This window comes from Cavia porcellus, unplaced genomic scaffold (genome assembly GCF_034190915.1).
Source record: "Cavia porcellus strain 051 isolate PalLab524CR breed Dunkin Hartley unplaced genomic scaffold, mCavPor4.1 scaffold_4, whole genome shotgun sequence".
Taxonomy (NCBI): domain Eukaryota; kingdom Metazoa; phylum Chordata; class Mammalia; order Rodentia; family Caviidae; genus Cavia; species Cavia porcellus.
Genome location: NW_026947487.1, coordinates 8,056,252 through 8,074,510, shown reverse-complemented (window position 1 = coordinate 8,074,510; position 18,259 = coordinate 8,056,252). Strand labels below are relative to the sequence as shown.

The 18,259-nt window shown below is 38.2% G+C and overlaps 1 protein-coding gene across 8 annotated transcripts in view; it reads left to right on the top strand.

The window, feature by feature from the left end:
- Positions 1–18,259, top strand: part of Usp3 (ubiquitin specific peptidase 3) — an 80,181-nt gene that overhangs the window by 16,324 nt on the left and 45,598 nt on the right. For 2 of the 8 annotated variants that reach the window (XM_013141400.3, XM_063246777.1), the window contains exons 2-4: positions 13,870–13,930; positions 14,983–15,102; positions 18,023–18,154. In XM_013141400.3, the coding sequence (XP_012996854.1) occupies positions 18,126–18,154 (29 nt within the window). In that variant the 5' untranslated portion in view covers positions 13,870–13,930; positions 14,983–15,102; positions 18,023–18,125. Of the gene's footprint in view, positions 1–13,869; positions 13,931–14,982; positions 15,103–17,444; positions 17,503–17,547; positions 17,692–17,716; positions 17,739–18,022; positions 18,155–18,259 lie in introns of those variants that run through there. The other 6 variants (XM_063246780.1, XM_003477647.5, XM_063246778.1 and 3 more) reach the window with 5 other exon arrangements.

Here is an 18,259-nt window from a genome sequence, read left to right as displayed (position 1 = left end):
TATTTTTTTTTTTTTTTTAAGAGTTCAGTATTTGTTGATAGTTGTCTTCATCTGTATATTGATAACATATAAAGTATTATATTCAAAAGGTACTTGAGGTAGTTTCCCTCCCCCTTTTTAATGTTCTTAGCAAACTAAATACACTCTTGGGCATCATCATTTTCACTTAACAGTATAGCCAGGCTATTGCTCCATGTTTGGAGTTTCCCTTATATTTTTAGTGTAATACTTCATTTATAGATATGCCACAGTGAATGCATTCAGTTTCCTTTGTGAGGGCATTTCAGTTGTTTCCATATTTTGCAGTTACAAATCATGCTTTGATTAATAGTCTTGTACAAATGTCATCTGTATTATTTAGTATCTTCAGGGTTGAATAAAAATTTAACTTCTTAATTGTGTAAGCAATGATATATAAGTAATTTTGTAATAACTTTGAGTTCTTTGCTTGCTCCTATTTTGCCATCTCTTGTGGTCTTACCAATGTGTTCAAGGCTGTTGGAATGAAATACTTTTATTGTAATTATTTTTCTTGTCTGAGAAACCTTGAAATCAGAGAGCTGAAAGTGGCCTTGGGAACATTTTTAGTCAAGTAATAAATAATCTTATGTTTTGGGTCAAGGTTCGTTTTCAGCAGTTGACTGTTCCTTACACATATTCATTGCTGTTTTACTACCTGAGTGTTCACATCCAGCCATCTGGAACTTCTCACTTCAATGTAGACTAGGTTCCTTCATGTTGACTGTTGACTAGTTCTTCCTAGCAGTTACAAAATGACAGTAGGATAAGATAGTTCCTTGTAAGATAAGACAATCTGTGTAAGATGGAAATACAGATTTGGCTATCTGCTTTTCCTGAAAAGGTCTCAGAGGCTTGATGGTTACAACTGCAGATCCTCAGAAGATTGACATGTTGGATTCCCAGTTAATGCTTCTGGTTCTCTCAGTGATTGATGGCTTCTAGTCTTTTGTTCTAACAAGTGGACATTGGAGTTAGAGGTAGACCTCCTCCTGCTGTGTTGCTAGATAACCATGTAGAAGATTGGCTAGTGTAGCTTCCCATCAGAAGGACCACAAATAGATTACTATATGTTGAGGTAAATCAGCGTCTCTCGGCATAGGGATAACTAGAGCTCTAGGGGTAATTAGATCACTTCTGGCCCTGAGAGGTCTCTTCAGTTTAGGAGCATGCACCATTTCCTGTGTGTGCCCTGACATAGAAAAGGTTAGGAAGATGAGCTAGAGCACAGTCTCAAAAGTTGACCTATAATGTCCTTTAGTGACAGTGCATCTTATGGAGTGAGTGAGAGAATAAGGTGCATAAAGAAGAGTTGAATTATATAGGATAGAAGTTAAAACTTACGGGTCTGTAAAAAATAGGCTGTGCTCACTTTGGGAGCAACATATACTAAAATTGGAGTGTTAAAAAATAGTCTGATCACCCTGTCTTAGCTCTGGTATGATGGACATCATTCCTGTTCACTCCTTTACCAAAACAAAAGTTAGAAGTTGTATGTGTATGTGTGTGTATGTGTATATTTGATGCACATATACATACATACTTACACCACGTGTATATATATTTGGAACAAGATCTCACTGTGTGTCACAGGCTGGCTTTGAAATCACTATGTAGCCCAGGCTGCCTTCAAATGCAAAATGATCCTCTATCCTTAGCCTTCAAGTGATGGGGTTACAGGAGTGTGCACCTTGCCTGGCTAGGAAGTTAAACATGTCTTTAAGTGGCTTGGCTTATTTGAGGTATTAAAATATCAAACAGTTTACATAAAGAATTTAACATCTTCTTAGTGGGTGTTTTGACATTTGCACTTGTTACTATACTTATTGTGCCCTAACTGGAAGAGATACCGAAGATGTGTTTGGTTGCTAGAGTCAGTGAACCAGGATTTAGTATCTGTTCTAAATGCCTCATGAGTTTAGTGATTCAGTATAGTTGTGATACTTGAGTTGCTTCTCTATTTAAAGGTCTTATCTGAGTAGCATCTTACTGTCTAAACTTTATATTCTCTCTCAAAATGTGCTTCTGGGGCCAGGGATTTAGCTCAGCAGCATAAGCACCTGCCTGGCAAGTGCAAGTTCCATCTTCAGTACTAAAACAAGAAAAAGTTTCCAAAACACATTTTTCTAGAAGAATGTATTTTCCATTACATAAAAAATTTAATGATTCTAACACTAAGGTGAATACTATAGTTATATCAGTTTTGAAATAAGCTTATTAACATTGAATACTTTTATTTCATTCATTTGATGCTTGAACATTTAATTTCAGGTCAGGTTTTGGAGGAGTTTCTAAGAGATTTAATGTGACTTGGATACTTGAAATTTGTCAGTGAAAACATTCTGTTGACTATAATTCTTTTAAAGAGTGTAAGCTAAAATTTTTTTCTGAAAATTAATCATAGTGTAAGTGAACATATGTTAAGTGCAGTTTATGTAATAGTAGCAACCAGCATTAACCCTTAGCAGTCATTTTATTCTTTTTAATATGTTTTTCGAGGCAAGGAACTGATGGTTAGTTACTGGGTGCCTCCTTATGCTCTGTGTATCCTTTGTTAGTTTGCTGAGTGTGATCCTCATCCTAGCTGTGGGAGAGCAGTGCTGTCCTACTTCCTGGGCTCTGGACCAGCTGCTGGCTTAAGGTCATAGAATAGAAGGATGCTAGGCTGGTGGTTCTGGAACCTGTGACTGGTTTGTTATTCAAATGGCTTCTAGCTTATTTATTTTGAATTGACAGAGCATAAGAGTTAAATTTTCACAAAGACATTAGAAAGAGAAAATGGAAACAAAGCTTTTGTAAATAAGGAGTGGAAAAGGGGTAAAAGGCGAGGAGGGGAATGGGAAGAAAAGAAGCAAGATATATCATGTACAGGTATAAATTGCCTATGATGAATGTTATGTATGTCTGAAATGTGCCAGTAAAAACAAAATTGTTTTACAAAGGTGGCTCATTCTGTTTGGTACATTTTTGTATAAAAAAGGAAGTGGTTCTTTTGGTGTCAAGGGCAGGTTAATAAGATGATTGCCTACAAAACAATGTAAGCAGAGTTCTGATCATTGTACCTCTTTTTCTTTTTCTCTCACTGGCCTGCTGTGGAATAATTTACTAGAAATGGCAAGAAATATTTGTGACCACTTCCTCAGAAATCTTGGGATTTGAGTAGAGTGTGGGCTCTTGATGCCAGCTTCAGACACCTGGAGTGAGACATAGCTGAGTTTGATAGGAATTGGGTCGGGCTGCAGAGGAGTACAGTATATCGGAACTCTTGGAGTAGAGGTGGCATTGGGAACACAGATGGAGTGGTGTCCTTAACTCAATTATTCAGATATGGTATTCAGGCTCAATTTTCAGTAAAGCCTGAGGTTTCCCAGGGTGCTTATTAAATAATATAATCCAAGGAAGCAAAAGAAATAAAGGGAAAGGTATTATAGCTTTTAATGACGTGAAAAGGAATTCCTTTAACCCAGAATGTGAAATTTCTGTGACAATAATATCTTTTAATTTTTGAAGGGTTTGAAACTATTATTTGTAACTGAGCTATTGTTGTTGTAGGGCACGATTAAGACTGATGTTTATGCTCAAGAAAGAATTAGGATGCCAGGCATGGTGGCATATTTCTAATAATTCCAGTATTTGGAAAGCCCACGCAGGAAGATGGAGTCAGTTCAAGGGCAACCTGATCTACATAATGAGACTGTGTCGCAAAAAGCAAAACAACATGAAAAAAGAAAGAATTAGGTTGTTTTATAGTATTGCAAAGCACATCTGGATTTGAATTATTAAAATACCAGCATAGTAAAGAAAGACTGCATTGAAAGGGTGGCGGCAGCTTCATTGAGGGTAGGCGGTGTGTCTTTATCCCCGCGGCCCCAGTGTAGAGGAGATGGTTGAGTCTCTGGACTGGTTTGATTCCTGTGGAGGAAAACCTCTTGAAGTTTTTAGTCTTACTTCTGCTAAACGACAGGGAGTTTGGATGATGCTTTGTCATCCTCAGCTGTCCCTCTGCTGGAAGTTTGTGTTGGAGCATAACAAACACTCCTACACTGTAGTCATTACAAATAAGCATTTTATTTTGTTTATAATTTTGTGGTTCAGGAATATAGGAAGAATTTGGCTGGAATTTTTTTTTTTTTTTTTAAGGTAAGGTAGCTGGGACTAGATCATCTTCTGGGGTGTATGAAGTCACGTATCTGTATTCCCTTTGTCCCTGTGTGACTTCTCTGCATGTATGGTTTGAGTTTCTCATAGCATGTTGATCTCAGGGTAACGAGACTTTACATGGTAGGTGTTTACCCCTAGAGCAAGCATTTTGAGCAGGAGCTAGAGGAAGCTGTGACTTTCAGTTGACTTGGACTTCCAAATTGTCATAGAATCACTTCTGATGTATTCAGTTGCCCAGGGCAGTCATACAACCTGTCCACAGTCTGGGAATGGGGACATAGCCTTCACCTCTGGGAAGAGTGTCAGAGAGTTTGTGGCCATCTTTAGATTAAGCAGAAAGGGAGAAATCGTTTTGAGAAATGCTATGATTTCAGCAGACAATTTACTTATCTAATGATTTGGGAGAGATTGATTGTCAGCTTAGTATAATAAAGGGATAGAGGTAAGAGAGTTGCCAGAGGGAGGATAGTGGAAAAGATTTTCGTGGATAAAGATGGAGATGCAAGTGAGATGAAACTGAGATGAACCATGCTTCACAGCTTTACAGTTGCCTGCCATTTCCTAGCACTTTGGATTTGATGCTCATTCCTACCTTCAGATCCTCTGGACCTGTACTTGATCTCCCAAGTTCTTTGCATCATTCGTTTGGCTTTGGGTACCTCTTGGTAGTTTTTTTTTTTTCCTCTACCAGGGATAGAACTCATGACCTCGTGCTTGCCAGGCAGGCACTTGTACCACTAAGCTATATATTCCCAGCCACCTCCTGATTGTTTTTAAGAGAACTCTCCTGTTACCCTGTTCCCTGGGAGCCCCATACTCCCATAATGAGCAGTATTATTGGGGGAGTGTGTGGACATCAAACTACGGCTTCACTTGTACCCAGGTTTCTTGGGTTCTTTTGGTAGTTGCTTAGTACTGTGTAGCGGGATTTTCTTTAGACTTTGTGAGAGCTCAATTCCTGCTGTGTGTAATTACAACAAGTTCCTCTCCCCAGTAATTTCAGGGGACTCAAATTAAAGATAGAAGAGACTCTAGAACTTTTAGCAGAGAATAGGCTTGTGAGGATATTGTTGAAAGAGCATTTACAATGTATAGAAGATTACATGCTTTACTCTTAAACATAAAAATATGAGCTGGACACAGTGGTTCAAGCCTGTGGTCCCACTACTCTGGCAACTGAGGCAGGAAGATTGTGAGTTTGAGGCCAGCCAGAGCTGCAAAGTAAGACCCTGTCTCAAAAAAAAATCAGCTGGGTTTACCTAAAATATATTTCTATTTATCCTGGAATATTTATAGTATTTTTTAATAATGTTCCTTATGCTCTAATAGCAAGAGAAGTAACACTTTTATTGTTGAAATTTACATTGAGTGTACATATTTATGTGTTAATATCAGCTACAAAACTTTGAATTTTTATTGGTTATATTTTTACAAGTACATAGGTTAATGTTTAGTTCACCACACATGCTTAAAAATTTAGAGTGAGTCCCTTTCATTAGGATAAATTTATAGTATCAGTGTTTTTAAATTTAATTTTCATTGGAAAAAAAGTAATGCTTTTTGGAAAACCTCAAACAGTATATCTGAAAGTAAAAACAGGTCTGAGTGAGTCATCGTTCTTTTATTAAGTACTAGCAGTTACTATACAGTATGATCATCCACACTTTTGTTTTCTTTTGTTTTTGAGACAGGTCTCACTATGTAGTTCATGCTAGCCTTGAACTCATTGTGTAGACCTGGCTGGCCTTGAACTTGTGATCTCACTTTAGCCTACAGATATAAGATATATACACAGACACAGAAATGCATAGTATAGTAACTTTTAAAACTACAGTGTGGCTAGGCGTGTGTACCTGTAATCCCAGCTAGTGGGGAGGTGCAGGCAGGAGGATGAATTGAGTTCAGGAGTTCAAGGTCAGTCTGGACAACAGGGAGATCTTATTTCCAAAAGAAAACAAAAACCTCTTGTTATGGAGTAAGAACTGGTGATCCACTTAATGCCCGCTGGATTACATCAGTATGGCATTGAGCGAAGATGCTTCACCTGAGGAAAGTTGCCAGGATAAATAGGTGGAGAAGAAGGCTTCGAGGGTTGAGGCATTAATGCATTGTTGTGTGGAGGCATTATGAGTTCTAAAAGGTGCTGTTTGAGCTGTTGATTTTCCTTGAGAAGCTTTGGTCCCCACATTGAGCATTGCTTCCTGGCTCTGGAGGGGAAGACGTGTGCCGCTTGGTCTCCAGGATGAACTCGTCATGCTGCTTCCTGGCATGTACCCGACTATGCTTGTTGGAGGAGGAGCTCGGGGCCTCCATGTCCCTAAGGATGGCTGTGGTGCCTTTGAGGATAGCCCTGGTCTTTGTTGTGAGTGTGACTTCTCGGCTCCAGCGTAGAACCCTCATCCCACTAGCACAGCTCTTTCAACCTGCTGGCATAGATTTTCTGGCTTCTACCACTGACCCTTGGGTCTTCCCCACACGGATCTGTAAAAGAGACTGGCATGAGTCCTTCTTATGGGCTCTGGACCTCTAGTTTGACTTGTGGGAGCCATTGTCCTAAGCTCTGGACTTATGTGGGACATTGCTGTGGGATTTAGGCTCTTGACTAAATATTTTATGTCTTTGGTGTTGCGGATGGAATTCCTGCACTTTCCTGTGTTAACTCCCGGTGACCATTATAAAAATAATATTATAAACTCCATGTCTTGATCCTGATTGTTCTCTGTGTACAACCCCTGACCACAACACCTCTCAACAAAAGTGACACTTTTCTGGACTTACTACTTTGCCACAGCCCATGCTTTCAAGCACTGTCTGAAGGTGAGCTCAAGCTCTGCGTCTTACTCAGCATGTTGTTTAATTTGTCTGCTTTAGTTTCTTAATCTACCAAGCAGGCCATCTAAGAGTTCCTGTCTCCTTGGACACAGGGTTCCAGTGCAGTGACTGACACAAGGTGGCTGTGATGGTACTTGGCACACAATTGCTGTGCAAATATCAACTAAACACACAGGAAGTTACTTTTAAAGAAATGTCATGAATGTTTTCTTCTGGGTTGCTCATGTTTTCAGGGTTTTACTAGAAACTGCTCATGGGACAGGGGTCCATATCCTCCTGTCATGGTTGTGTGTTGGTGAGGTTTGGGACAGTGACCCCCTACTCCTCCCAGTACTCCACTACAATGAGTTGCTATTGCTGATGGGCAGTGTGGTTGGCATGTGTTGGCTTTTTAGGGCTGATGGGAGGCAGGAAAAAACCTGGAAACCATTGGTCTAGAAAATTATATTACATTAGCAGTTTGTCTTTTTTGATAATCCTTTTAGGAAAATAAAGTTGGGAGAATTTTATGGGGGAGGACAACATGATTGTTTTGTCTGACTTTTGCCAATTCTTAAGTTGTCTGTATAATTTTATAATCAGAAGGGTCCTGGTCATTCCTTGCTGTTTATGTGACAACTAAGATAGGCTCAGAGTCGCGGTGGTATTCTTACTTTTGTCCTGAGTAATGGTAAAACTGGAACTAGAGTCTTGGTCATCTGATCCTCAGCTCTCTGAATTCTTGAGGAGAAGCTTTCTTTCCTAGTTGAAGCAGCTACTGAATAATGGATGCAGTATAAATGGCTGTGTATCATGTGCTACTTTGTGTGTACAGACAGTGATGAAGTTGTATCAGAAGGAGTAATACATGATGTTTTACCAAAGTTTAGAATTCCAGAATTATTGTTAGGCTTTGACTATCACAGGTAGTCTATTAGGTGAAAATTGGTGGTTATACAGAAAAAATTAACATTCTATATTCAGCTACTGTTTTGTCTTGTGAATATAAACTTCCTAATTTTCTGCCTTGTCTCTCACACATCTTTTTCAGTTCACGAATAGCAGTTGGCAAAACCTCTTTTGATCTGTAGATCTCTTTGATGCCTCCTCTCTGACCCTGAGCACCTGGTTTCCAGGGAAGTAGAAGCTGTGGGAAGAAGACAAGTCTAAGGATGTTTTAGAGCCTGGCTGTGGCGTCTACTTCCCCTGCCCATCTGTAGTGCGGCTCCTGCCTCCGGACGGGCTCTAGCTCAGAGGCTCGGGTTCTCTGTCTCCAGATACAGGGCCCCACTGCCTACAAGAAGCGGGGAGACTGAAGGGTAGAGGAGGATGCTGAGGCTTCGCGGAGGAGGGCGGGAAAGGAGTCTCCCTGTGCAAACCTGCGCTCTAAGATGCCTGAGAATGAGCTCAGGGGTGGCCGAACCCACCCGTGGAGGAGTAGTTTGCTGGTGGGACTTTCTTTGAGGACAATTTATAATCTGAATAAAGGGCAGATGCTGCTTCCGAGATGCCTGGTGATCCTGCTGTTGCCAGCATAAATCCATTGTCTGGTTCCTTTTCTGTGACACCACCTTGCAATGTAATGAGACGTACTAAGGACGACTTACAGGTTCCTAGAGGTAAAGTGTTCATCCATCTCCCTCCCTTCTGCATCAGCATTTAAGATAAAAAATATAAAAAAGGCCCTTTGGTTTGATATTTCTGGTTTGTTCAGTAGAGACATATTTTGAGCTTAAAGTATTTTTATTGGTCACGTGTGACTTTATTTTGTGTCTGTGTCTGAGATTTTTACCTGTGTTAGGCCCCATGTATTGTTTTATGGAAGAGTCTAGAAAATTTTAATTCTGCGCCATGGAAACTATTCATTTTACAGATAAACTTTTGAAACATTTTAATATATTGGAACTTACTTTTGTATTTCCCCTAACAGTGATTAAAATACATGGTTTAAAAGTTATTTGTAGTATTCTTTCATTTATGCTATCATTGTTTTATTTTCTTTTTTTTTCTTTTTGCAATAATAGGGATTGAATGCAGGGCCTTTTCACTGAGTTACATCCTCAGCCCATTTTTTATTTTTTGTTTTGGAAAAGTTGTCACTCACTAAGTTGTCTTGGCCTCAAACTTGTGGTTTTCTTGCCTCAGCCTCCCAGAGTGTTGAGATTATAGACATGCACCATCATGCCCAGCTTAGTGTTAGGGTTAGGATTATCCTAACCCTTGAACTCATCATGTAGTCCAGGTTGGCGTATTAGCTTCCAACTCCACAGTAATCTTCCTGCCTCAGTCTTCTGAGTGCTGGGCTTACAGGCACGTACTACTTTACTTGGTGTATTTTCCTTTCGTTTTAAAATATAATGATCTTGGGTACATTGAAGATTCTTAAATTGAGTAAGGTGTGCATGATCAGGGTCAATATTCTCCAAAGCGGTTCCATTCACTGGCTTCACAGTTTCCCTGACCCCCTTATCACACCCTATTCTAGTTTTCTAGCCTTTCGGTAATCTTCTGGTCCGACAGCACGTATGTCCTCAGGGACACTGTCATCTAAATAGTCAATAGTCCTATCTCATAGTAACTTTCTTAGCATAAATGTTTGTGGTAGAAGATATAAGCTCTCTTATTTGTATATAGGTACACATATATATATGTATGTCTTTATATAGACAAGATAGATCACTATACTACTGAGCTCTATAAGTTCATCAAGAACAGTTTGTGGTCTCATTGATCATTTTTATTTTTTAAATTTTTTTTTTGTCTTTTTCGTTTTTATCAGTACCAGGGATCGAACTCACGACTGCCTGCTTGCAAGGCAGGCGCTTATGCCGCTGAGCTAAATCCCCAGCCCCTCATTGATCATTTTTTTCATACCTAAATCTTGTAACCTGAGCAACTGCTTTAAAGGCAACAATATGCAATATATTAACTAGTGTTAATTTCCTATTTTTTAAAAAAATTCTTTGTTGTTTCTATCTTTGGTTTTGTATTGTCTTTAAAATTTAAAAAAAAAAATTGAGAAAAAAAAGAGAAACAGCGTGGGAGCCAGTGTCAGCAAACTTCCCTCAGCCCTTGGGTACTCCTCTAAATGCTAGCCCCTGCGTAAAGCTTCTATCAACACTTAGGGTGACCTGCATTTCTCAGCGTCAGGGTATTTCAGGGTTATGGAGGCAGAGCAGGGCTGAAGTGAAAGTTGGTAGGGAAACATTCCAGCTTTCCTCTCCCTTGGCAGTCAGTTAGGAGTCTCTTGAAAGGTCCCCAGTAGGACTGTGCTCAGTTGAGCCCACTCATTAACCCACTGTCTGCAAGCTTTCCCTCTCCTGGGACCATCTCTAAACTGTTTTTTTGTCTTTTTCCTTTTTATCGGTACCGGGGACCGAACTCACGACTGCCTGCTTGCAAGGCAGGAGCTTATGCTGCTGAGCTAAATCCCCAGCCCCTCTAAACTGTTTTGTACCAAAAAAAAAAAAAAAAAAAAAATCTCTTGACTCAGAAAGTGAAGCTTTTCTTTTGCACTTGAGCTTTGTTTCATGTTTTTAGATTTATTGAAAAGTGCACAATCCCAGTACTCAGGAGGTGGAGGTTGGAGGACCGCTGCAAATTCAGGGTCAGCGTGGGCTAGACAGTGAAGTAAGGTTAACCTGAACTACACAGCAAGACACTGTGTCAGAACAAAACAAACAAGCACAGACCCCTAATAGGTATAGTCATTTGTTCCCAGTGTTTTTTGGGGTTAGTACTTTATTGCCTTTTACTTTTCTCTAGTCCTATCTATATATTTGCATTATGTATGTGTGTGTCTACTTTACAGAGGTGCAGTTTACACATCATAAAATGAACCTTTTTTTTTGTCTTTTTGAGACAGGGTCTCACTATGCAGTTCAGACTGGCTGTGAGCTTACTTTGTAGACCAGGCTGGTCTTGAACTTGCAATGATCCCCCTGCTTCAGCCTCCCAAGCGCTAAAATGAACCATTTTAAAGAGAAAGTGGACATGGTGGCACACACTTGTAATTTTAGCACTCCGAGGCTGAAGCAGAAGGATCCTTATGAGTGTGAGGCCAGCTTGGGCAATACAGTGAGTTCAAGGCCAGCCTGAACTATAATATGAGACCCTGTCTCAAAAAAAACTAAAACAAACAAAACCAAACAAATTCATTGTCATTTAGTACATTTACCATTGTTGAACAATCACTACCTCTATCTAGCTCCAAAATGTTTTTATCATCCCCAAGTAAACTCTGTACCTGTTAAGCAGTTATTTCCTATCCTCCCCTTGGTGTTAGGATATACTGTTTAAAAATTTTAAATTTAGAAATTAAAAAATTAATAATTGATATCTTAAGAGTACATATATGTAACCTGTTCTAAATAGGAAGAAATCTATTAATTTAAAAATTTAACAATAGTGGGAAAATAAGATCTCAAAATTGTTTGTGAGAACAATATTGAATTTCAAAAACAAGACAGAAGGAAATCCCCCATAGTTGGCATATTGTTATCCTGTAAACAGATGCTCCGAATACCAGCCCCAGGCCTGCAAAGTCAATCAAGTCAATCAGTCAGTACAAGCATTAAGTTATTTCTGTACCTTAGTTGCTATTCTCCAGCCTTTGTTCCTCTGAATCACCTGACTGCCTGCACAGCAGGTGGGAGGGTTGTGGAATGGGGGTGGGAATGGGAGTGGAGGTGGTTCTTGTCTCCCAACCCACATTCCACCTAGATCATTTTGTAACCTGGGCTGGTCTCAAATTTGCAGTGATCCTCCTGTGTCTCCCAAGTGCTGAGATTAGAGATTTATGCCACCATGCCCAGTTTGCACTGTATTCTTGAAACATGAGAAAACACTGCAGAGATTGCAAAAAAAAAAAAAAAAAAAAAAAAAAAAAAAAAAAAAAAAAAAGAAGTGGGTAAAACCCCAATAGTCCTGCCTCACAGTTTTCCCACATATCTCCCTGAAGTAATTACCTCTAGCAGTTTGGTACCTATTCTTCTAGGTCTTTCTGTCATTCAGCTGACATGCATGTATAATAGAATTGAACGCCAGTAAGCCAAAAACTCTGATGTCTTCAAGGATGGCCTTGTCAGTGAAGGTAAAGGTGTGAATGCATGGAGGAAAGGGCATGGCACTGGTGAACTGGAAGAATTTTGTGTTGCTGTTCAAAAGCAGAGCCCTGTGGTAGCCAGACAGGAGAGTGCCCTGGGCGGAGTATCATTCTGCTGTCCTGTGTCCTTTCCTCCCTTCTCCCCTCTCATCCAGATACAGAATGAACATAGATAAGACTTACTTATCTCACTAATGAGGAAACCACTACAAGATAGAGCAGGTTCCAAAAGCATTTGGGAGTGGATACAGACATTGAAAAAGAGCCCTGGAATAAAATTGGTAGCCTAGCTACAAAATTATTGTCCACAGAGCTGTAAAATCAGAATCTTGGGAGCTGTCTGAATAGATACTATCTTTGCAAAATAAACATCTAGGAGTTAATCTGTGATTCCACAAAATTTGGGTCCTAATTACAGCCATCTGCAGGTCAAACAATGATACTTTAATATCTTTGGGAGAATTTATTAATATTTCATTATGCACTAAAAGGATTTACAGTTCCTGGTATGTCTTATATATAGTTTTGGTTAATTTTTCTTAAATGTGAGAGAGCCTTGTTACATGTGATAATGCAAAAGAGATGAAAGTAGGAAGTAGTGGAATAGCTTGACATCTTAAACTAGGATATTTGAACTTTCTTTTCAGCAAGTGTTTCATCTACGGTGTGTCCCGAAGTGGATTTATTATGATTCTAAGGGCGTAGTGCCTTCCTGATCTGCTGTGTTAGGTGACACTAGGGAAGCTGCTCTCCTGGAAACACACATGTACGCTATGCTTCTTTTTTAGCCTCAGTGTTGATCTTTGCCTGAGTAGAACAGAAGTGTTTTGAGAAAGCTTTACAGGTGATACTATATTGCTCTCCTTTTTTTTTTTTTTTTTAAAATATATTGCTCTCCTTTTAAAAACCATTGCTATATCATGACCTTTTTTTTTTTTCTTTCCCATGTTGGAAATTGAATGCAGGGCCTCAAGCACTCTGCTACTAAACTATATCCCCAGTTTTGAAAAAATTTTACTTTGAGACAAAGTCTTGCTAAGTTGCCCAGGGTTGTCACCAACTTGTGATCCTCCTGCCTCAGCCTCCTGAGTTGTGAGCAGTATAGACAAGTATGTGTTACTGCAAATGGTGGAACATCTTTTTAAAAAAATTGAATAAACAGTAAAAAGATTTTAACTAGCATTTAAAAATTTCTACACATACCCTTTTTGTCTGTCCCAGCCCTGTAATGCTTAAAATAAAATAATGCCCTGATTATATCAACACTAAGAATTATGCGCAGGTATTTATTTTGTGCAACTGAGAATTTCTTGAAAACTAGCCTTACTGTTCCTAATTGAAACCTTAGGTTATGCTTCTTGCTACATAAGCTGCAAAGGTTGTTGTTTATAGTGGTGTATGACTGGCATGGCAAAGATACATGATTAAAAAGTTAGACTTTCAAAAAAATGTTTTGAATGGACTTTCATTATCTTGTTGGCGATCATGGTAAAAGGGAATAAACAATAAAGGACAAAAATGTGTGGGTACTTGTGCTTAAGCTGTTTGAATTGAGTCAACAATTAAAATGAGCAGCTGCAAGGATGTGCACTGAAGTTCTTTTCAGTGTAACTTTAATTAGGTGGCCATTTTGTGAAAATGCACTCACAAAGCAGGAATTTGTGATTTTAGTGCACCTACGCAGCCATAGAGTTTATCACAAAATATGCACGGAAGAGGGAAGAAATTGGGAATAATATGACACAGTTGCTACATTGTATTTTTCTTTTTATTAGTGTGCCGGTCCAACAAAAGCCCCTGGGTCTGTTTGACTTGCTCAAGTGTCCACTGTGGAAGGTAGGTGACATACTTACTACCTCACTGTTCTATTTGCTTTTTAAAATTTGCCTTTAAGCTCGATGTCAAAGTTTATTGATTTATTTTGTACTTCAGCTAGTCATAGTACATAATTCTCTGTAGGATTTTGATATCCAGTTGAATTACTTTGTTTTCTGATGCAGCTGGGGGAAAATCTAGGGAAATAAATATATCACATTGATAAATAGAAGAAGTGAGGATCAAGACTACCTACTAGTAATACTGAATTGGAGAGATAAAATGAGGAAACTTTTAAATCTTGAAATAAAAGTTTACCTGATGATCGTTTTCTAAGCCTTTAGGGGGCACAGTGGACACGCTGGTCATGGTGGAGTGTTGCCCTCATCAGTGAACTGAAATAGTGAATTAATTAATGCTCCGCTAGGCTTGTCTTACCTCTCGCCTGTTCTAACCCTACTTTCACTGACTTCTGAATCCAATGTCAGATCGTCCTGGAGGATAAAAGTGTCCCAAAATAAATATTTACACATAAGGGAGTTTATCAGTTATTCCTACCTAAGATATACCACTTAGTTTGCTGTTCCATTAAAACATTTTGTTTTCCATGGATTTAACCTCTTCTATTCCACCCCACCTGTTTCACCCTTCAGCTTTACTTTCCAGTCCTTGACTTCAAAATGATAAATACTCCAGGACCTCTTTTTTTGCTAACACAAACTCAAATATTAACCTCTAAGTTCTTTCAGCCATTGTAGCACATTTATTCCTGCTGCTCTTTTAACATAGAAAGTCTACTTTGATTTACTTTAAAAGTTAATAGCTTCACAGCAAGGAGTATGAAATCGTACTAAATCATAGGCTGATATCCATGTTGTACTTGTCTGAAAAAATTTTTCCCATTGTCACTTTTAAATCTTCATTGCACAAGGAGAGCATTTTGTTCAGTTAACTTGATTTTTTACATTTTAAATCTTGAAGTCCAGTATTCTTTCCATGTACACTTAAGAGTACCTTTGGAAAATGTGAACTGCTTATCTTAATTGTGGCTGTTGTGGTTTTAAAATCTCTAGGATTTGGGGAACCTGAGAATACTTTGTACAGTACAGATAACTTAATAAAAAAAAGAAGAAAAGTAGAAGCATTTAAATTCTGCACTTGAAGAGACAGATTCCTCTCCTAGATTTTGAGAGGTGAGAATTATAATGCAATAAAATATGTGTAGTTTTGTCCTCCAGTTGTCTCATAGTGCTCTATACCTAAATCCTGAAGCTTATAAGCTAATGAAAAGACCTCAGAAATTTGAGAAAAATTTAAAGGGATTAGTGTTTTTAATAGTAAGCAACAAACTGGACATGGTGGAGTATGCCTGTAATCCCAGCACTTGGGAAGCTGAAGCAGGAAGATTATTAAAGTTCAAGGCTAGCCTTGGCTACATACTGAGCTCAAGGCCAGGATGAACTACATAGCAAGATGCCATCTCAAAAAGCAAAACAAAACAAATCAACAAAGCAAGCAACAAGTAATTTCCTAATTAGGCTTTAGAAAAATAAAATTGAAAGATTGCTGGACTGTAAGTAAACTGTTTCCAGTTGCAGGCAAAGTTAAATTTAGAAGTTTGACTTAGTTTCAGAGAAATATGATTAAGCAGATTGAACATATAATTAAGGTAGCCTGACTTTGGATCTTCATTTTACATAACTGATTGGTTAATTTTTTTAATCATGTAATTCTAGGTGTGGATTGCCAAATTTACTGATTTTTCAGTAATTTTAGACTACTTGCTTTACCAAGAAGTCTTAAATTGAATAATTTTTTCCAACTAGGAATCGTGGATTATCAATAAGATATTTGAGTTACATATTTTGATGGTCTTTATAACACTGATACATTTAGGTAACTTCTCAAATTTTTGAGGTTGCTAGAATATGTGGCACATATGATGAAACTTTTCCTTTTATGCTGTACACCAAAATGTCTATAGTAGCTAAAATCCAAAACTAGATGGAGGATCCATTTCTTTTAGTTTTCTAGTTTATACAGAGCCATTAATGTCTGACCATTGTCTTTGGGCATTAGCCAAAGCACTGTTAACCTTAAAGTCATTGATAAGCATACTTCTTACTTTATCACTGTCAGTTATGAGAACCATCTAAACATTTAGTGCATCAGAAATTATGTTATTGTAACCAAATGAGTCGTATGTGTACTATGGGAAAATGGCCAGTTTTCAAAGACTTGAAGCAGTAATGTTATTTATTATCATTCAGTATTACATTTTTCTCTCTTTTTTTTTTTTCATCTGTACCGGGGATTGAACTCACGACTGTCTGCTTGCAAGGCAGGCGCTTATGCCGCTGAGCTAAATCCCCAGCCCCTCAGTATTACATTACATTTTCTTTGGGCCTGAAGGTACTCTTTCTCATAAAGATTATCATCATTTTTCATGGTATATAACATATATAGGTTATGAAAATAGAAAATAATTAGATATTGAACCTATGCGATGTCACTCAGTTTATCTTTTTAATTAAATAGTATCTTTTGACCTATCGTTATCTCTAAATACATGTTTAATGTGCCATTTATGTTTGTATCTGAGTAGATAGATATGTAAGGGGATATGCTGCTTAAATAATTACTTTCATTTGTTTTGAGCCATGAGTTAATCACCTGATAACCACCCATGAGACACAAATATTGTACTGAATACTAACATCTCCACTCACAGATGAGCACGGTTGAGTAACTCACCCAAGCACGTATGACCAGGACGTGGCAAAGCCTGCTTTTGAGCCAAGGCAGTCTTGTTTATTAGCCTATCCTTTACTTTAAAGTTCATTATCTTCTACATTTGAGGACAGAGGACTTGTGTGTACCCAGATGTTAGTTGTCTTTAAAGCACACCGACAAAATAGGAAAGGAATATGATTAAGTTTTTGAGTTAAGGTCCATAATGCCAGCTTTCCTGAGGTACAGAGGTGGGCTTGAAGTTGCTCCCCGCTTCGTACTGCACCTTTCTTTTCTGCACCTATCTTACTTTTCCAAAGGTAAGTGCTGTTCCATGCGGCACAGTTAATGTGCCTCATGATGAAAATGTCACCTCAACCTTCTCAATCTGTTACTTTGATGCCGTAAACCAACATTTGCTTTGGCTGTTTTGAGTTTTCTGATAGGCCTTGTCTTCTACCATTGGTTGTGTTCAAGGAGCTGGGAAGTTTTGTGTTGTGAGGGTCTTCACAGTAGTGGGCAATGATGGCATTGTGCCTGCCATCTTTAAGTAAAGGTATTGATGAATTTGGGCGCATACCATGTGCTTATATGAACCCTTAATTTGATTTCTTTTTGCTTATTGTAATAAAATAATTTATTAAATCTGAGTTGGAAAATGTTACAAAATTTCTGTGAACATAATTAACCTTTGGTTATATTTGTCTATGTAGAGAAATATTTTTATACTCTTAAGATAATATTTGCCTACAAAAATAAGCTTTTTATGATCATAAGATAATTTGTGCTTTGTCTTAATAGTTTCTAAGCAAATATGTTTCCACGAGTGTCACTGATTATTCGGGCATTCAAATAAAAGATAAGTAAGATTGAAAATTACTCTTGTTTTCACATCTTCCATGTTTTAGATTAAGCGGTAACCCAAGCAAAGCCTGTGATCCTATTGAGAGGGTTGAGTAATTTAACTCACAGAGCTTCTATTTGATGATGCATCAAATTGGCAGCTAGCAATCTGAGAAGACCTTAAAAGAAAAGGAAAAAAACTAAAACCAGTGAGTTAGCTCAGCGGTATAAACGCCTGCCTGGCAAGTGTGAAGTCGTGAGTTTGATCCCCAGTACTAAACAAACCCCCAAAACTATAGTAATAACTTTGGCATAGGTGTTTCTAAGTTATCATATCGAATATACTGAAATTGATTTGCATAGATAATGCCTTTCCTTTCCTGGCCTTAGTCTAGACTATAATTAAGATCTGACTGTCTTACTTTAATGTAAAAACAGTAAATTTTAAGTAAGTAGCTTAATCACTAAATGCATGCTCTTGTTCTTTCTCATCTAACACTTTTAAAGAAGTAAAGTAAATTTTCATTTGGTTTTTGTAAGGTATGTGAACGGCCACGCCAAAAAACATTATGAAGATGCGCAAATACCTTTAACCAACTTTAAGAAATCAGAAAAGCAAGACAAACCTCAGCATACAGTGTGTATGGATTGCAGTAGCTATAGTACATACTGGTAAGTTAATGACTTTCTGGAAATGTTTTTGTGTGTGGGCAAGTGTGCGCTCATCTTTGTGCCTTTCCCACTTTTAATCAGCTGTTGCTGCCATCACTTTCTTTT